The sequence below is a fragment of the Drosophila takahashii genome, chromosome 3R (genome assembly GCF_030179915.1).
Source record: "Drosophila takahashii strain IR98-3 E-12201 chromosome 3R, DtakHiC1v2, whole genome shotgun sequence".
Classification (NCBI taxonomy): Eukaryota; Metazoa; Arthropoda; class Insecta; order Diptera; family Drosophilidae; genus Drosophila; species Drosophila takahashii.
Genome location: NC_091681.1, coordinates 32,777,252 through 32,798,742, shown reverse-complemented (window position 1 = coordinate 32,798,742; position 21,491 = coordinate 32,777,252). Strand labels below are relative to the sequence as shown.

Below are 21,491 nucleotides of genomic sequence, written 5' to 3'. Positions count from 1 at the left end.
AAGTTTACATCTCGTAAGCGGAAGTGTTCGCTTTTGTGTGTGCTATTAGCTGAGGAATATTTATGTATATGGAGTGGCTGCTTCCTGTTTGCTGCCGAGCGAAACAGTGGGGTCAATATTAAATTTCGCTCAGCCAGGTCCCACTGTATTTATCTGTGGCAGCACATCATCAATTATGGCCACCGGAAGTTACATTTTTGTCTACGTCGTATCTTTATTTTGCTGCCAAAATGGGAAACGGGAAATGCGAAATGAGAGCAACATGAGAGAGCCGAGCCCACCTCATGATTTGGTAAATCCTGTTCAAAATCCTCCTCCTCCTCCTGCCGGTGAATAATTAATGACAAGGACAATGGCAACTTCCGCTGCGACGGTATATGCAAAACACACTCTTGGGGGAGAAACTCATAAACACAGCTCTTAAAAGCAGGCAAACCTTATCGATTTCGTTCTCAATAACGCGTGAAAAGCTCTTCTTTCGCCACGAGCATTATGCAAATCACGGCGGGAGACGATTTCTAAAAATCTGTTTACGAACGAGAACATCTGTTGGAAATCTAAAATATTTCCCAACAAAGCTCCTACTCCTTTGCAATGGAATTTGATTTCACGTTTTGTTTTCTTTGCTGTGCAGCACATTCTGCGTCTGCGATTCATATATCGTGATTCAATAAAAAAATTTTTCAATATTTCTAACTTACCCGCACACAGGCGAACTCACTAAGCCGGGCCAGAAGAAAAAGGAGGGAAAATCTGGGGGCTCCATCATCGTGGGCATTGCTGTTGCTGCTGGATTAAGCCGGCTCTTTGCTCTTTGTTGTGTTGTATTCGCATTTCAGGAGCATGAGGATGCCAGCCAGGATGCGTGTATTTCCCAGCATATGTTGCCGAGACCCGAGACTGCACTGAAATTCCATTCAATGCGAAATACCGAAAATTGATGCCCGGCCAAGCAGCTCTCATGAAATAAATATTTGGCCAATACAGTAATGTGTGCAATAACATTGTGGACCCCGCCCCCTCGCACCGCACTGAAATTCCGATTGCAATCCACCTAGGAAATCCCAGCCGCAGTGGAATGCTCTTAGGGATGCCAGCGACTTAATGATCGGGACACTGGCCGGTGAAAGCTGGTAAAAGCATTGTGAAATGCAACATTTACACTTAGGGAAAATATAGAAAAAAATATTGAAATAATAGAGGAAGTTAATTATTATTTTAAAAATATTTTACAATTAATTTGTAACATTTATTGAACTTTTCTCCTCACCCAACTGCTTTTAATTAATTAAAAAAAATACAATTTCCAATTTTCTCCCAGTGCCCAAAAAGAAAACCAAATATTAGCCACGTACAGATAATCAGCACCCAGAGGTGCACTCGCCACCAAAACCCATAAAACGAAACGAAAAACAAAGAGCTACAAAAACCAACAAGCGGCAAGAAAAAGCTGCTGCAAGGCACACAGCTTAAGCGGCGATGGACTGGCCAAGACAGACAGGAAAGGGGGGTGGAAAAGCGGGGGAAAAGGGGGTGGAAAATCGGGGAAATGCAACTCCCAGGTCAGCTGAGAGGGCTAAGAACGCCGCTGCACTCGTTGCAAAAGTCAAAAGCATAAAATCCGATAGCTTCCGCTAAGCTGGCTTATTCAAGCGTACGTAGGGCTAATAAAACATTTCCAAGGATTTCGCTAGGATTTCACGGCCCAGGTCAGCTTGGAGATCTCGAGTTTTATTTACGGACTTTTGGCCATCCACATGGAGGGCAGCGGCAAAAGCAAAAACAAAAGGAGCTGGCCGAGTGGCAGGTGGCACTGAAAGGTCACACTTGTTAACTTGTTGGCGCTCTAAATTATTTCTTAATTGGCTTGGGGAGGCCAAGAAGAAGTATTCCAAATGAACCCCCTCAACGATTGGTGTTGAATTCAAGATTAAAGTTTACTCTATCTTTCTGCCTTTTGTGCGGGGGAGGCCCGAAACACAAAAATTCTATCTCAAGGAAGTGAATCGCACAAAGCACAGGCACAGAATGGTAACAAACAAATTCAAAGCCAGCCAGCGATGCTTATCCTTAATGATGCTGTAAAATGTGCTTCTTGTACCAAGTACTTTTTGCTAACTGGGGTATATTGAAGACGTTCAAACTTAGAGAGTGGCTTAAAGCCAGAAATCGCAGATGTAGTTGCTGGATGACTTAAAAACATATTTATGTATATTTATTTAAAATAATTTATAATATTATTTAAATAAATTAGTGGGTACCTTATAGTTTCAGATATTGTAGATACTCTGTTTTTTCATATTCCCATCTTCAGCTTTATCTCAGTCACCGTGGCTTACAGTTTGGCCAAGAAAACTTTTTTACAGCCTCCTTCCTATCCGCTTCTTAGCCTTTTCTTAGCCCGAAGCAATCAAAGTTTCGCAGCTCAAGTAAATGTCTGGGGCATTTGTCTTGAACTGGCTCTTCGAACTGCCGCTTAATTGCTACCCAGCACTCGGCTATCAATAAAACTATGGCCAGCGATGTGACATGCAAACGAATGGCGGGATGAAATTATGCTTACCAAAAAATATGGATAACGAGCCAAGTTGTAACAAGTTTTTAATAGAGCGAAACAAAGAGCTGCCGAGCCCCCCTGAAAAAGTAGGCAGCAAACTGGCGCATAAACTGCTGAAAAGATGATGAATTCACAAACGACTCCATAAAGTTGGTCGCAGTGAAAGCCACTCGAGTTTTTTGTGTGTCCGTTGTCGGTGTAATAAACAAACTTTTGAGCCAACTTTAGTTCACTACTTTCGCATCGTATTTTTTGTGCAGAGCCACTCGGAAGGGAAGCGATGCTGAGTGGTGCATGTACGACAAGTTTAACACCAAAGGAGCAGCCGAACATGGCACGCTTAGTTAGCCATGTAGATGATATAGATGTGGATGTAGAAGATGGGGTCGCTGTTCGCCGGTCGCTGGTCTCTGGTCGCATCCAGTCCATTGACACGCCGGGGTCGCTCATCTTTGGCATCATTAAGCGCCGTTTTACGGACGCCACTCGCTGCAGTTGGGGAGTTGGGGATTCTGCAGGTGGCGTATGGCCGACGAACGGAGTTAGCCAAGTGCAGTCGGGCAGAAAGTGAGTCTCAACTTGTCCGGGCCAAGATACAAAGGCGAATATTTCAGCTTTTATGACTGCCAGACGCCCTGTTTAAGGCAGGAATACTAAAAAAAGAAGCTCTTCAGGAAACCAACATTTTAGACTTAAAGTATTCGTTTTGCACAATATTAATTCCAATAACATTTATTTCTCTACGAAATAAACAAATGTTTGTTATGTGAATATAAATATAAAAAGAAAAATATTAAAAAACTTAAAATGAATGATGCACATTATTAAAATAATAATAATAAAATTAACTGATTTATCGCTAAAAGTGTTGGCCAACCTTAGGCGTTTTATGCCTACTTTTTGATTTCCTAACTCACAAAAAGGGACGGATTTATTTCCTATAAATAAAACAAATCAAAGGGAATCTCTCTTTTGGAATTTACCGCTTTGCCTGGTGAAATTTAAGCTATGCCGCAGGAGCTCGGCGTCGCCTTGGTTCGCTTAAAAACTAATTAATCTAAATGGATTTTTGTTGTTGCATTTTGCACTCGTGCATATAAAGCAAACACACTCACACACACATGATAAAGTCGAGTTAACTGTAAGCGGAGCACTCAATGAAAGCGAAAAATGCCGAAGGGGAAAAGGGGCTGGGAAAAGCGATGGCGGGGAAACCCGAAGCGAACCGCAAGCAATTTGCATGTTTGAAACCGCCATTCCATCCACCATTGCACCATCGCACCATTGCACCACCCAGAAACCCCACATCCCCCCAACATCGCTCGAACACCCCATTCACTGGCCATCAACCACTATTGGGGGCAAACACGAAAGGGGCCGACCGTGTGTGGCATCATGCAGAAATCGGGGACAGCGTTAAAGTAGCCTTATCGCCACGGCATCAGCTTCAGTTGCAGCGGCCAGCAACTTCAATGTGGACAGTTTGAAGCAGTTTTATTGACGTGTGTCCGGGCGTGGTCCCAAAGGGGGAGCGAATGGGGGGACTGGATCCATGGATCCATGGATTCAAGGAGATATATAAAACGGGGTTTCGCATGGGGGGACTGTTGCGTTATAAATAACGCCCGCTTCATTCGGTCGATGGTTGGGAAATGCACTTCAACGTTTAGCCTGCGGCTGGCATCGGTTAATGGAATTTATCCATTCTCACGGAAGCCTTAAAGTTTACGAGAAAGATTTTCAGGATTTCGCTCTTGTCCTCCTCGGGCCGAACAAGAAGAAGAAGAAGAACGAGGATCTGCAATAATTCATGTCAAATCAATGCCGAAAGGAAGAGAGAGCAATATAGCCGTGCTATATCTTATATAATTTATTGAACACACATACGGCAGGGAAAGTTGCTGGGTTTGCGTGTATGTATGGTCTTCGGCGCCATTTTAATTTGATTTTACCATTTCAATTTTTTCCTTTTTCTGAGCTCTGTCCGCCGTCTGCCATTGGCGTCGTTTTGGCCATATGTGACAGGACTGACCATTTAAGGATTTTAGCTGATGAGAATTCAACTAAGCGGACGCAAATTGAATAAAAAGAATTGCCAAATGTCAGGCACAAGGCACAATCGTAGGCAAAGGATATTACGCAAATGGGAAATCTATTTTCCATTTTCTTTCGCAGAGAGATTTATAAATTCAAATATTTAAAAATTAAATTTATATTTTTACAGGTCAATACTTGGATGAATGTTTGAATGGATAATTCCATTATTTCGGATTATTATTGTGTGGATAATTATGTGGGTTTTTAAAAATATTAGAAATTTTTTCTTATAGTTTCTTTACGAGGTCAAAAAGATTTGGGATTCCATATTTTGATCATTAAATCAGGATCTGAACTTGGCACAAAAATATATATTTTTACTGTTTTGTAACTTTGTCACAAAATAGTTTCTTTTGACCTTTAACTCATTAGCACCCTATTATAAAGGATACGTTGAGATGTCCTTCGTGACACCGTGTTATTAATATGATTACAATGATAACTCCCTGTAAGCAATTACTTCAAGATAGATTTCCATTACTTTGGCCGAAAAATAGATTTAATCGCCTTTTCAGCTAAACCGTCGCTTTCATAAAACAGTTTTTGCTACTTTTTTTTTAGCTGACCACCACGACCATATTGTTTACCCTTCGTCCTTTTCAAAGATCCCGGCATTGTCCAGTGTGTACATGTGGTATTCTTTGTGTGGTGCAGCTGTTGGTATTTCTGCGTGGTTTTTGGCGGTGCTCTTTCGGTTTCTGTGTGTGTTTTATTCTTCTTTTTGTTTTTTTTTTGCTGTGTGCCGGCACATCGTTTATTATGCCAAGCGAGAAATGCAATATTTTCTCCTGCGCCGCTACGTGGCCGACAAAAATATTTACAATTTGGCAGCGGCAGTGTCCCTTCAGCGCGCCACAGTGGAACCCCGCTATCCCCACCCCAGTGGAGCCACCACACAGCGGCAGCTGCTATAGAAACGGAAGCCATAAAAGGAAGCGCACTCCATAAAAAAGGAGGCCACACACCATTCGGCTAAGCTCAAAAGCGGCAACTTCAATCTTTGAATGTTTTATTTACTGCAAAATCGATATGGCTTTTTGCCCCCACTCTTCCCCCTTCCATCACACTTTTCCCTACGTGCTTGCAAAAAAGGGTTGGGGTGTCAGGGGTTAAGGGGCCATGGGGCTATGGGGTGAGCGGGCTTAACACACAAGTGCCAAGCGTAACGAGTTGCATGCAAATTTCTCCTTTTTGTTTCTCGTTTTCTGCTCTGAAATATCAGCTCCGCCTCTTGCTCTCTCTCAAAGGGAAATTTCAATAGCAAAGCGGGGAGGACCGAGGAGGAAAAGCGATTGGTGGGCTGGGGCAGGGGCGGCAAACGGGAAACGTTCAGTGTCCATGGCAAATCACACACCACATAATTTTCCCGCTGCACTGGAGACACACACACACACTCAGCCAGACGGACGCGTAATGGCTGGCCTGGAATTAGTGAGACAGTCGCTGCTGCCAGGATCCCCAGGCGCATTACGTATGCATGACGTTGGCAGGACGAAAAGGACGAAGCGGCCACCAAAGCAGCCGCGTCGCATCGTGAATGGCGTAAATGCCTGGACAGGAGCAAGAGCCTGCGACTGCTCCTCCCAAAAAAGCGGAAAACTAGCAAAACAAGTCAAGCAGTCGCAGCCGCAGCCACCAGCCAAGCGATAGATGGTCTTACATACACTCGGAAATGGCATTACCAAAAATAAAATAAAAGGAAATTAAATATTTCAGAATTATTTACTTTAAAATAATAAAAGAACCGCTAGTACTTAAAAATTATTTCTGAAGGTGTCTAAAAGTATGCAACAAAATATTTTTAATATTTTCACAACATAAATTAGTTATAATTAATTAAAAGATTACATTAATTTTTAATTTTTTATGCCGTGAAAATATTAAAAATGTTTTGTTACTATACAGAATTATTCGCTATTAAAGAAATCATACATAAATCACTTAGACTTAAAAATTAATTACGAAGGTTTTTAGAAGTATGCTACAAAATATGTAAAAAGCTGGGCTATAAATTTCAAAGGGAATCTTAGTAATTTTACTTTCCACCTATTGAAAAATAAATTGTAAAAAATTGTTTTATTTTGTTCCCAAAATTCAAAATAGACTTAAAATTTTTTACCAGTGCCAAATAGCTAAAGGAGTGGAGAAATGGGAGAGGTTGGGGTCAGGTCGCAATGCTGATTGCGATCGCTGCCGGTTTGGCCATTTTGCCACGACTCCCCGACGTCGGGTCCCATGTTGATAATTCGAAATTTGTATTCCAATCTTCAAATTGTCTCCAAAATGGAATTGATTTTATGCAGATGAGCATGAAATTGTCTCAATGCGAGTTTTGCATGTTGGTGTAAATAAATGTAACGATGTCTGAGGCGGAGGGACAAGGACAAGGACGTGATGAGCCCGACTTTTATCCGGTTTTTCCGTTTTCGATTGTGTTTGCTGGTTTTTCTTCATCTCGTTTTTGGGTTTTCGGTTCTGGCACTTTTGGCCATTTCGCAGAGTGCATGCCGCATCAAAGATGCGACGTTTACGGATTTGTAATTCACAGCAATTCAGCACGGTCTGCCATTCCATTTCGATTCCGGCAACCGCAAACATATTTTCTCGAACCCAAATTTATTACTTAATTCTCTGGGACGGCAAATGCGACGGCGATGGCAATGGCGACGGCACAGATGCCACTGGCCGGAAAATCAAATCAAATAAAAGAAGGCAGCCGCAGTGGAAAGCTCATAAAATGCTCCAAGAAATCCACTTTAAATATTTGGCTAACCAAAAAGCCAGAATTGAAGCACCACCACCCCGATTTTCGACCCATTCCGAAGCTCAAACAATGCGCTCGCTTGCATTTCATTTGAATTTACAACTGTATTTGGTATTTGAACGGGCGCTGAAGTAACTCTTCCACGCCCTCACTACTCCACCCGCCCCCTGTGCTATCGAACAAGGAAATGGAAATCATCATCATCAGCCATCAGGGTTATCGGCGCAGAGGAAGCCAATAAAATGCAAGCACGAGACAAACACAAATCGAATAAAAATGCTTGGCAAAAAATGCGCTTTGGAAATTCAAAACTGTAAAGCTAACGAATAACGAAAATCGAAAAACGAAAAACGAAAAAAATGGGGAATAACTGTGCGCAGTCAATAGCCCGATGTGTAAACATGGCCAACAAAAATATTTCAATATTTCAAACACGCAACTCAATGTCGATTCGATGATGATGCCAATGCTGGATGAGAAGCGATGAGCCCGAGCTCGAGCTCCTCTTTCTCGCTTTACTTAACTTGGCCAAAAAGGAAATTGAAGGACAACCGCAATTCATTGATTTAGTGCCAGGGATTTTGACTCGGCTCTTGGCTCTAACTTATCCTACATATACTCGTACACACCAAATATATATATTATCCATTCAATATTCTCCCTTGTGCTGTACGCGATATTATCGCTTTTCATTTGTTTGCTCTGCTGAGTAATTTGTGTTTGCCATTGCTGTTGATGTGTTTAGCATGTCCTGCCAGCCCGATTCCGATTCCTATCCCGATCCCGATCCCCCGATTTGTAAATTATATGTCTGCCAAGTGTGCCGATGGGGTGCAGATAATGCTCTTAAAGTGGCCAGGAAATTGCAAATTGCTGGTTAAGTTGCGTAAGCAAGTTACGCCCTAATAAATATGTTACTACTCGATTTCTTGGCTATTTCAGCTCGCCTTATGTCTATATTTGAATGGTTGATATGGAGAGAAGCCAAAGGCCACACAACAATTTCCGTTTAAATGGATAAATATATATGGAGAAGCAGTGGATATTGTTATCCTTTTATTTTCCCACTCAAACTCAAGAGCTATATCTTGCGCCGTTATCAATTGCATATATCCCATTTCACTATCGTGGCGCACACAAAAATCCCATGCATAAGTTTATTTCGCCAGGCCAACTCTTCGAAGCGTCTATAAATCATGTATGCAATTTTAATTCAAATACAAAAGAATTTCCAACACATGGCCGGGGCTGAGCTGCATTGTTGGCATAAACCAATTGCAAAGGCCAAAAATAGCGAGGACTCCACACAACTAATGCGCTCAGCGCGCACCGCAAACATTCCTTCGTACCGAAAAGCCCCCACCAAAAAAAAAATAGATCGGTCGGGCCAAAAGCTACTCGAGTCCCGGGCCAAAGGCTTTGGGAATAAAGCCAAAAAAAATATATATATGTATATGCAGTATAAATAACCACATTTGTACGGATACGTGCGTGTATGCGAAATATTTTGTTTAACGTTTATAGTTTTATGCACTTAAGATGGCAAAATATTTTCCTTCACTTCTGCTTAAATTTATTTTCGAGTATCAGGCACAGGGTTTAAGCCAAAAGCAAAACTTTTGCCAATATTTGTAAAAAATATATTGATTGGCCTGAGTCGAGTTGAGAGAGTAAAGGGTGAAATAAGAAGACGGAAAAGGCTTATATATGCATGTTCATGTGCATACAGATCTTACTTATGCACTTGCATTTATCCTGTCCTTTAGCGCTTTTTGAAGAGGAAAACTTTGGACTTCTTGAAACAATTTTTAATGAAAACATTTAATTTTAGTTAAAATAAAAAAACAAATTTTAAAAATTGCTATTAAATAGTGATTAACTTAGCTAATGGAAAATTAAATGCATACACTTTTAAAAATTGGTAATGTATGGTTTATATTTTAAATTTCTCGGAAAACATAGAAATATTTTTTTATATTTAAATTAAAATTCTTTTTTTAAATGATATTTAAAGGGCATATCAAATTCAGCCAAAGAAATCCTCATTTCGCAGTTGTCTTTTGCATCTCCCGAGCGCCTCACACTTTCCCCATCGACTTCGTCGCTCAATTCTTTGGACAAACATTGGGCGCAGCTGCTGCCACGCCCCCAAAAGCCCTGTGCCCCGCCCACATTGCTGCAGCCGTTGCATGAAATTTTCCAAACATTTCGTGCATGATAACAAACTGTGTGGCGAACGCAGTTCGAGGGCCATCGATGCTCCTCCACGGAAATCTCTTGGCCCGAGGCACAAAGGTTGTGTTTGTTTTCTGTTAAATGTTCAAATATATTATTGCAGCCCCTGAGATGTGGATGTGGAATGTGGAGGAAGGGGAAGGGGCTGTGTTCCAAGGCGAAGAGCTCTTGCAGACATTTTCGAACTTGTATTTACATGCAAGCAGGAAATTGTATACCTCCACCCGCTGCTCTTCTTGTGTCTGCATGTTAAAATATTCAAACAAAAACGTTATGAAAATATGAACTGTGATGTTTATCGATTGTGAAATATGATATACTCCGGGGAAGGGGTGGTGGGCGGTGGGAGGTGGTAGGTCCCAAAGGGAGTGCACATACTGTTCTGGCCTTTAATTTGTTAGCACAATCCTTCCCAATGGCAGTCAGTCCCGCTGACAGGATGTGTGCAGGCTTTTGTACAGAGAACATATTTTTTGGATAATTCTGATTTGTTTGGGAAGGTTTAATGAACAAATCTAACAAATAATTTTGGAGAGAAAATCATATTTATTTATAATATTTCTTGAAATTTTAATGATTGATTAATATTATAAAATTAAAAATTATGTTACACCTGTTCTTCTAAAACTTGTTATATATTTATTATATTTTTTTTTTTCCAACGTGTATTTAAATACACATTGAGTGTTTGTTAACCCTTTTGTATTGGTGCTTTAGCATGCCGTGTTTGTGTGCTGGTTTGCGTGCCAGTCGAAAATCCTTTCGCCTGACCAAACCAGACAAACCTCGGCCTGGCCCCGAGCAATTGCTGCCGAATTCCTCTGGTAGCTAATAAATATTAAACTTTAATTAAATATGTTTTTTGTTCGATATTTATGTGTGTGCATCGACTGAATCTCGCTGGCAATCGCATTGCAATTTAGCTTCTGGCCGGCCCACCCATAAATTTACAACCTTGCAGCGCCGCCACCAAAGCCAAAGCGCCAAAGGCCATTAAAATACGGTTCTGTTTTTTTTTCGCCGGCCACTTAACATGGTGGGTGGGATGTGGGCATGGGGCGGGAGAACACGGTCTAAACTAAAACTCATATTAAAAATTGACTTTTATCGTGATTTACAATCAAGTTGGCCTTTTTTAAATGCCGTGGTCGACATGCGGGCTTTGCCTTCCCGGCTTCTAGTGCACTTTCAAAAAAAAGATATGCGAAAATAATTGAAGAATATATTTTGGAACATAATATTGTTGTACAAAGTTCTATTAAAATTAAAAAAAAAAGTATTTAATTTGAAGAAATTATTAATTTAAAAAAAGACAAATCTTGGAAGAAAATTGTTTATAAAAAAATATATTTAAAATAATTATTTTTCCCAATTTTGGTTTTCATAACGCTTTTACATTTTTTTTTATCTTAAGAGAACACCATGTTTTTTGGAGTGGCCCAAACTGGTTGCCTAGTTGCTCCGCCAGCTTGTTGTTGCTGTTGCGGTTGGCCCACACACACACACTGTCGAACCCAAAGGGGGTGGTGGAGGGGGCTAAATATTTCTTCGTGGCTTAGGTTGGACGGGCCAACATATTTAAGCCGAATGCTGACGCCCGATTCTCGAGCAGCGTCCACGACATGGCACGACACGTGGTTTGGTGGTTTGGCGGGGTTACGGAATGGCTTTCGGAATGGGATTTAGAATTGAGAGCGGAGAACGCAGAATGGGGAATGGAGGCCGCAGCAAATCCCCTTTGGCCACGCCCTCTGATACACCCTTAAAGGAAAAGGCAAGGCGGTGGCCTGCACTCTATATCTCTGCACTTCCACTTACGAAATCCCTTTCCCGTTTGCCCACCGCTTCATATTTCCTCACACGTAATTCCATTGGATTTCCAATGTCGACATCGACTTTGCTTCTTGACTTTTACTTTGGCCAAACGCTGGCCTTTTAATTTGCTCAAGGGTCCTGTTATCCCAGTTAGAAGACCTTTCCTGGGTCAAAAGTGTATAAACATAAAACAGATAACTCTAAATTACCTAAATAAATTACATTTTAATTGTTTCCCCTTCTCATCAGAGCAAAAAAGTTTTATTCTCAAGATTAAATATTTTTATATTTTCTCCCTTTCTTTCTTTCAGAGACTGCAGAGTTGTGCGTGATCCGCAGACATTGAAATCAAAGGGCTATGGCTTTGTCAGCTTTGTGAAGAAATCGGTAAGCTATGCCAGCAGATTTATCCCAGCAACATCAAAGGCTTCCTTTCGGCGGCAATTAGTGAATGTTTCAATCAAATTCGCATTAGTCGCTACACAAGTTTAATTTTCTAAGTAAGCATACGCACACACAAAGCTGCTCGAATGAAATCTTAATTAAAACAAGTGGAAACTTTAGCTAAAATCCCGGTTGACGTCCCAGCAACTTAACATATCAAAAGACACCTGTGGCTTTTCCTTTCCTACACCCCACACATCCCCACCTACACTCTCTCGCATATATTTCCTTTCCCCTTCGTTTGCTTAAGATATACATAAGCCAAGGAAAAACCAAACGAAGCGCACACATTTTTAAGATTTAATGCATTCCGCTTTTCCTTTTCTCTACGCCACTGGTTAACTGCCAGGGGGCGAGTATTTGATTTTATTCTCTTCCTCATGGACACACTCGTATATCAAAAGCGTGCGGCTCACGAATCTGTAATGTTTTTTATGGCCACAGATGCAGCGAATCTCACGGGCTCCCGAGGCTGGAAAAGAAAACCACCCCTGGGGGCACTGTAAACATTTACACATCATATTCAATATGTTTAAACCGCAACTGATAAGGGTCCAAGTAACTGCTGGCAGGACTCCATGTCCCATAACCCAGTGTATCCCAGTGTGTGTTTGTGTTGTGATTGAATTTCATGTGCCTAATAGGTAGAAAATTTGACAAAAGAGCCCAAGAAACCGAAAGACAGCGACTTTAAGCAAGTTTATGTGAGGTCCTTGTGGTTAAATCTTTTCACAAAAAGTTCTGGTTAAGAAATTTTATAGAACGCATTCTGAATAAGAAACTTTACTCTACAGCTTAAAATGTATTTTGTATTTGAAAAAATATTACATACAAAAATAATTTAATTCAGAATTCATAAAATTCAAGGCATAAACGCGGTTTAAATCATCAAAGAAGGCAGCCCAAAGCCAAACGAATTGGAGCAGATTGCCAGTCAGTGGAGCAGAAAAAATGCGCAAGCTTAAGGCTTAGAACACAAAATCAAACAGCCTCACACGGAGATCTACACTCATATCTACTTCGTGGAAAAGCCAAATCAGAAATGCCGGCGAAGGCGTAAAAGCCAAAGGTGCTGCTACTAGTCAATTAGGCGGCAAAATGGCAAAATGCTCAAAATCAAAATCCAAATTATTAATTAAATTTTAATGCTAATGCCATGAAGTGTGCGCCAGACACGGGCCAATAATTTGGCAGGCAAGCCAATGATTTGTTTGACATCGAGCAGATGAGCGCGGATTTGCGTTGGAATGTGTCGTGTGCAAATACAACATAATCTCTGACACTTGGCTGCTGCCACGCCCCCATCCTTGCCCCCGCCCCAGCTGTCATTCAGCCGTGTAGATATTAAACACACACAGACAGACAGACAGACAGAAAGATATATTTAAGCCAAAGTCGAACTTTACGCTCGAAGCCTTTTTGGCAACTGACTTGTTTTAGTTGGAATTATGGCCAATGCGGCGTATACTTAATGCTTTTCCCCAGCTAACTAGTTAACTTTTTGTGCTGCAAGTGGGGAATGGGATGCCAATTTTCGAACTTTCTCGATTAGTTTCGATGCAAACGAAAAGAGGAAGAAGTGCAAACACACAAATGCACACACACACATTTACAGACCAAATAGCAAACTCAAATATTTCAAATTAAGTTTCTCGACATGCGTTTTGTACACAGTCGTACGCCCTAAGCCGCCACGCCCCCTTGTCCCTGAGTCCCAGAGTCCCGGCGTCGCTTGCAGCTGATTTAATGCAAATTTTATTTATGCGAAAAGTTTTATTAAATTTTTGTGCAAAGTTGATATTTTCTGTGGTTTTGCGGAAATTGAAAAGTTATTTTTCGAATGGCTTACTGCACTCACACTCGCACACATGAGTGTGTGCAATGGCAACTGCAAGCGGAAAAGGAAGAAACAGTTTTCTTTCATTCAGCACTTCCGTTTGCCGGCGCATGAAATTTTGCCAATCGCCATGGCTTTGCATAAACCCAATGCCGAAATGCCAAATCCGCTCAAGCATCTCTAGAAATATTTAACGCAAATTGTTTGGCAACATGTTTTAAATAAACACCAGCACATCTTCTCCGGCTGCCATTACTCCCTTTATTTTTTTTTGTTATATATTTTTTTTGTTGTTCCTCCTGTGCGACGCATACAAATTGCCATAATTTAATAACCATCAAGGCAAGCTGAGCATTTGCATGGGGAGAAGCTCTTCTACTCGGGAAGACGATGCCTGTCTGCGTGTCATTAGCATCATAAATCACAACAACAACAGCAAGAAAGACAGCAAGTACGAAAAAATTTACGCAAACATTAAACGCAATAAACATGTCGATGCCAGGAGGAGAATACAGAGAGAAAAATGTAAACACGTTTAATATCAGTTTTATGTTTTATAAACATTTTTCTATCATATCGCTATGTACTTTATGTTTATCAGGAAAGTGGCTAAAAGTATGCTGTAATAAGTAAGATTTAAAATATTTTGTTGCATACTTTAAAGCACCTTTTGAAGTGATTCGATAAATACTGGAGATTTATATTCGCTTTTTTATTAATGTTAATTTCATTTAATTCCTATACCTGGTTTTTGTAGATAGGTGTGTTAAAAGTTACTAATGTAGGACCATCATTTTTCTTCCTGTGCATCTGTACTTCCTGCTCCTTGAGCTCCAACCGAAATGCTAATGTCTGCCGCCATTGTCGACGGCTCCTGTTATTGTCACACAGCCGAGGCATATTAACATATTATTGCATACTCACATGGCAAAGGAAAAAAGATCAGGAAATTCAGCAAAAAGGAAATCACCGCCTGCTGCATCTTGAGTGGCTTTTCTTTTTGACGCAAAACTGATTTGCCAGCGTTATGGAGACAAAGGCAGAGGCTCAGGGCCCGAGATGCATTTAATCGCATTACTCCCCACCGCCTTCGCTTCTGTCGCTTTTCCACGACAGATTTTTCGTTGTATAATGCACTTAAATTTATTTAAAAGTTGCCACAACAAAAAGGGAGTGGGCGGGGCAACAAAAAAGCTGCAGGACGAGAAGGCAAACGAATTGACAATGTGTGCAGCGAACAAGATATAATGTCGACTTCCCGGCCACGCCCCCTCATTCTTTTCATCATCTTCTTGTGCAGTTCATTGTTGCATTATTATCATTTGTTCTTATTGTTGTCGCTGCTGCCGTTGTCGCGGAGCTCAGAATGCCTGTGGTTAACCTCGCACCACCCCCAGACAACCCACCCACAGCACCCAGAACCACCCAAACCACCCGCACCACCCATTCCAATGCCAGTTGTGATGTTTCTTTTATGATTCCGTTGCGTGTTGCTCCTGCTGGCTGCCTTGTCATGTGCATGTGCACTTAAATTAAAAAGCATTCCGCATACATTGGCCTTAATTTGCGCTACGTGCCGTCTTGCCAGAGCCAAAAATATGAGAAATATTGTATCATCAACCGCCAGGAGATTGATTAACCCCTCCGATGCTATAAGCCTGTTCTTACACTCAGAAAATGAATCGCCCTGAATTTTAGAAAATCGCCTATGGATTTGCTTCACTGGCGATTTTTTTCTTTAAAATAAAAAAATTTTCTACTGGTAAAGAAAATTTTCTTCCAATTAATCAAAATTCATTAAATTCAAGAAATATTCCAGAAATATAGAAAAAAATCGCCAGTAAAGCAAATCCATAGGCGATTTTCTAAAATTTTTTTTTGAGTGTAAAGTATCATTAATATCATTTTGCTTATTAAAAGGAATAATTTATTAAAGATAGACGGCTTTCCCAAAAAATATCCCCTTCGATTTTAAATATTTCGCCAGCATAATAAGTCCTTAAGTTTTATTTCTCATATATTTTTTCCCCCATTAAAGATTTACAATTTTCTCAACAAATATCTATTAGTATTCAGACTTGATTTCCCTAAAAATCCTCTATAACTTCCTCAAGAAAATAAATCAATTAGACCTTAATTGACCCTACTCTGTCACAAAACACATGCAGATATCACAGCTAATTGATCAAACAGATTTCTTGTCCATTTCTCAATACCTATTCTTAATATATTTCCCTTTAGTCCCCACTTGCCCTTTAAAGTTTCTCCCCCCTTTTCAATTTATTTAATTTCAAGCCAGGCAATAAATTTGCTGAAGCGTACAAAACTCGGTTATAAATATAAATGGCCTGGACATTCATTTTATGCTTTCCATAATAATTCAGGAACTAGTGATTTGGGGGCCTACAAACTGCCTACACACGCATAAGCTCAAAGCTCGGAGGCAGTAACTATAAAAAAAATGTGCAAAATGTGAGGGGCAGACGGGGAGATGGATGCCGAATGGGAATGAGAAACAACGGCCAGAACTGACATACATACATAAATAAATCCCATGGAATTATTATGCCTTGACAAAAATGCGTTCTAGCGTGAAATACTGATTTTTTGGTCAACAATTCCCGCCCACAACCCAAAACTCAAACCCGAATCATGGATGTGTGTGTGTGTGGTCAAAAATCGAAAAGCGTTTTGGGCCTAAGCGGAATGAAAACAGTTTTTACCGTTGACTGGGCCAGACAGATTCAAAGATGACTGGGCCTTATCTGCTGGCTATGATTCCACCACCACCATAAGAACATCAGAACATCATCATGCTGGCCATCATTATCGTTTGACAAGAAGAAGTCGGCAAATGGACGGGCATTTCCACTGGGCAAACGATTTGCCACTTGAGTTATTTTATAAATATCAAAAAATCATCATCGGAACTGCGAGTCTCGGGTTTGAGTTGGAGTTTTATCTGGACAGCTTTAATATTCAACTTGGGGTTTGGGGATGGTTGGTTACTTTCACGCTTATCTAAATAGCCACGTTAATGAATCTGACCGAAGAACAAAGCTAAACCGGCTTAGGAGCTACGAAGGCAAGAAAACCTTTTAGCCGAAAAGGAAAAGAAATATAGAAGGGGCCAACACACTAAATACTGGGGCGTCTGCTACCTTTTTAAGACAAAACGGTCGCCGAGAGAGAAAAGCCAAAGCCAAAGCCAGAACCTTCTTATTTTCGTATTTTCCCTGAATGCGAATGTGTCCATGTGCCAGGGTGTCTATGTGTTGGTAGGGGGGATTATCCCCTTTTTGTGTGTGTTGAGCTTGCCTTTTTTCACCTTCTTTCGCTACAGTTTTTCCTTTTCCGCCTGGCCTTTTTCCGTTTTGCGGCACAAACCATTTCCTTATTGTTTTAATAAACATTTAAAATGTCTTGCTCTCGGCTTACGGTGTTTTTTGTATACCAAATACCAAATACACACGAAACGTCAGCCGCAACCAGCGGCAGCCCCCATTTTGTGGCCATAAGATAAAGGGGTCGGGTCGAGACGAGATGAGATGAGAGATCCACATGAAAAGTATGACAAAACCCTTTTAAACCACTTAAAAATTCTTCAACTTACTTTTGCTTTTCTTCATTCGCTTAATGAAGGTATTTCGCCTTTTTGGTCTTGTTTCTTGAGCCCCCCTTCCAAAATTTTGGTCCTCCATCCAACCCATTTCCGTTGTTAGCCATGGTCCGCAGCATTAAAGGATTCTGCGCCTTATCAAGTAATCAATATTTACAAAAGACCCAGCGCCCTAACTCTCGGTCTCAGTTGACTTTACACAAGTTTCGCCTGAAAATTCAATCTGTACGCAACGGCTAAAATGTTCTTAAATTTGAGTGTCGCGCGGCGGAAAAGTTTTGCCAGCCAGCCATGTCCATGAAAATTAATTAAGTTATCTCGAAAGCGGAAGTTGTCATTTAGGAAATTTTCCAGCGACAAGGAAAAACTTCGACGAAGGCCTGAACTTTTAATCAAAGGGGAATTAATTTGTGAATCAGTACAGAAAGAGGAACTAGTGAGATACAAGGAAAAAATTATATCAAATCAAATCTATTCGTGATTTAATCAAACTATTTTTCTTTCTGTGCAAACCTAACTGGTTGTCACAGCTACAGACCAGAAAACGATTCAAGTTTTCCTCCTATTAGCTGCAAATTTGCCATTCACCATTAATTAATTTCTCCCAGCCGAAACAACAGCCAAAGCCGCACACAAAGAAAATGTGTCGCTCCAACTGCCAATGAGGCGTATGGGCCAAAACCCCGAAAACAGTTTCCATTGTCGTCTGCCTCTGCAGTCAGCCTCTTGACCCAATGCCGTAGATTTGCAATTAGCTTAGACGTTCTTGCCAACAACAGTTTTGGCTTCGATTCGGTTTTCGGCTTTCGGGGCCCACGACTTTCATAAATAGTTTGACAAGTCGTAGTGGGTGCCATATTGCGGTCGTCGAGGTTCCATTTTGAGCAAGATGAATTGGTAAATTACTCGAGAGACTCTTGAGCCCCGGAATTGTGTTATAATCAACTCATTAAGGGTGCTTGGGGATTTCCGAATCGAAAGGGATTAACTTAAGGTGCGAACTTCAGTTTAGTGAACTTTTAACTGGTTTGATCCTGCAACGTTTAATTTTTTTTTAATATTTTAACCATTTAAAGCTTTATTATTACACAATATATATTTTTCTATCATTACATTTCACCATTTTTATTAGTTTCCATTATTCTGTTAACTTTCTTTCGCCTTACACAAGCATCCACTTCCTGTTTTCTAAGCAATTTACCACCAAAATGATTGATAAAGTTTGCTGACTTCAAAGACTTGTCAAAGCTGGGGAAAACTGGAAAAACTCGACCAAAAATGTCCGTTGCACTCAGTACAAGCTTTTCCGTGTGTTTGTGTGTGTCTGGACTTTCTGGCCATTGCATTAGCCCTGGCCAAAGTTGTTCTAACAATCGCCCTGTCTCATTCCTCTAATCCTCACACAATCATGGCAAGACAATTTTCATTGACACATGCGATTGCAATTGGAATTGGCAAAGAAAAGAAAAAGCCGAAGAAGGGAAGGCACTTGTAACTGCACTTGATGTGTCTGTCCTTTGATAAGTCCTGAATGATGTTTCCCGCTGTGAAAAGGGACCAAACAGTCGGATGGGGGGAAAATGCCAGGCTTAAAGCTGCCGTAAAGTCAATGGTGAAATATTTAAAATAACATTTCATGCCCGGCAGAAAATCGCAGGACGAGGGATATGTATATATATATATTGTTGCGGTATTGTTTGCTGGACTTGTTCTTGTTGTGGTTGCCATTCCCGTTGTTGTTGTTGCTGTGGCATTTGCTGTAAGGGGACGTGAGTGTATATGTAATCAACGATGCGTATCGCTTAAAAAATGTAAAATTTATAGTTTATGCAAATATGAAAAATGCAACTGGCAATGCATAAAAATGCGCACGCACGCAAACTGAGCGACGTTGCCCGGGAACAAACGCACACTTGTACAAAAAACACACACACATATACCATACACACACACACACCCTGATACAACTCACACATGCAGACATTAAATTACGGCCAAAGTTGGGCGACAGTTGCGTGGTTTATCGCTGACGGGGCAAGCACTCAATTGTTGACTTTTGCTCAAGTGGTTAAATTAAAGGCCCAAGAAAACCAATACACAGCAATTTATGCTGAGGGAATTTAAGAGCCATGCAAAAGCCATTGTACATACAACAAAAGTCTTTAATGCGATATTACGCTCAAAGTTGTTTTCACTTTAATTCGCATTTTTCGGATTTAAAACTTATATGTCTGATATACGTAATAAATATATTACATTTCTCTTATCAGAAGTCCGTATTTATTACATTAATATTTCACTTGATAAGATATACATAATAATATGAAGTATTTCTGGTTAGAACTCTGCTACCTTACATTCTTCTACCAGAAACAATAGATCCTTTGATACTAAGGATCGCTTAAGTAAGTTGAAAATAAGGATAAGCTTTTATAGTGCTTAGCAATTACAGACCCTCACGAATGAGATCTGCTCTTGAGCAGCCCTCGAAAGTTTCTCGCTCGTAAAGTTCGAGTCTTGTTTCGGTTTGAAAACGTCGTTTTTCAGCCGGTGCACGTCAACGCTGATTTCGAGCGTTGCACGTAGCCGCCACAAAGAGTAGGAAAATTAATGGAAAAAAAGAGGGGAAAGGTGGGTGGGTGGATGGTGGGCTGTTGTACGTAGGTGCCTAGTTACAGTTGCTGCTGCCAGCCGCAGTCGTAGCCGGATGCGGATGCGGATTCGACTTTGCGCCATTTAAAGGACGTGCAATGAGCAGCTGCAGCGTCTGCAGCGCCGCAAATGCCATTATTGCATTGCATTGCTTTAGCTGGCTCCACTCGGTTTCGGTCTTCGGTCTTTTGGTGTGCCGCAAGTAAATTGCTATGAAACGCTCACCACACACACATACACTCGCCCTTCCGACACACACACACACACATTGAAAGGCAGACTGCATGCAAGACCTTCTGGCAGTTGCAATCATTTCGGCATGAATCACGTTTGATACGCACGAATTACCTTTTATGCGAAATTGAAATTATAATTTGTGCACGGCCTTGTAAATGCTACGTATATAGCCTCCCACTCCCTACACCCTGTTACCACCCACTTTCCACCGCTCTTACTTTCCTTTTACTTTGCTTTGCCCAAACACAGCCAAGGAATATCAAAGAGCGGCAGCAACAATGTCGCCTGCTTACCACAAGGAGCAACTTTCCAGCCAACGCGATTGTTTTCCCATGTCTTTTTTATTTTTTTGTAGCTGCCTGAGCACTTAAAGAATTTATGGGGATTTTTAAAAATATAATTCTTAGAAATTTTAGCTTTAAAACATTTTTCCTGTAGACTTTTCTTGTTATCTAAATATATCTTATATTTTTTCCAAATAAAAGCTTAAAAAAATATTCTAAAACAATTATTTTATATATTTTTCAACAACAAATAAATTAAATAAAAAAGTTTTAATTAACAAATTTTATTTTCTTCAGTGAAATAGCTTTTATTAATCCTTTTCCAATAATTAAGGAACAATTATATTTTTCCGAGTGTGCCGCTATTTTTGATGCTCTTTCCTTAACACTTTCTGAGCTGTTTGTTTATAAATTTCGGCTTGGCCTCGCTGAAAAAGCAGTGGAAGTCTTTGGGAGCCGACTTAGCAGCCGCTGTAAGCGGCTTAAGCGGCTAGACAAACCCGCGTAAATGGGATGGGCTTTTAGCTAATTGCGCTCTCCGTTTAATTTGTCCCGTTGCAGGAGGCGGAAACCGCCATCACTGCAATGAATGGCCAATGGCTGGGCTCGCGCTCGATACGCACAAATTGGGCCACACGAAAGCCGCCGGCAACCAAGGCAGACAGTGAGTATCCATCCCATCCCAGCCATTCCACCAGTCCATCCCGCATCTCATTGTCACATCTTGATGCTCCCCATTGCAGTGAACGCCAAGCCGCTGACCTTTGACGAGGTCTACAATCAGAGCAGCCCCACCAATTGCACTGTCTACTGTGGCGGCATCAACGGAGCCCTCTCCGGCTTCCTCAACGAGGAGATACTGCAGAAGACCTTCTCGCCCTACGGCACAATACAAGAGATACGGGTCTTCAAGGACAAAGGATATGCATTTGTGCGGTAAGTTGACAGGT

At 40.9% G+C, this 21,491-nt stretch overlaps 1 protein-coding gene across 1 annotated transcript in view; it reads left to right on the top strand.

The window, feature by feature from the left end:
* LOC108060432 (cytotoxic granule associated RNA binding protein TIA1-like) overlaps positions 1–21,491 on the top strand; it is a 91,969-nt gene that overhangs the window by 67,386 nt on the left and 3,092 nt on the right. Inside the window, exons 4-6 of the mRNA XM_017146130.3 lie at positions 11,780–11,855; positions 21,103–21,205; positions 21,285–21,477. Coding sequence (XP_017001619.2) covers positions 11,780–11,855; positions 21,103–21,205; positions 21,285–21,477 — 372 coding nt within the window. The remainder of the gene's footprint in view (positions 1–11,779; positions 11,856–21,102; positions 21,206–21,284; positions 21,478–21,491) is intronic.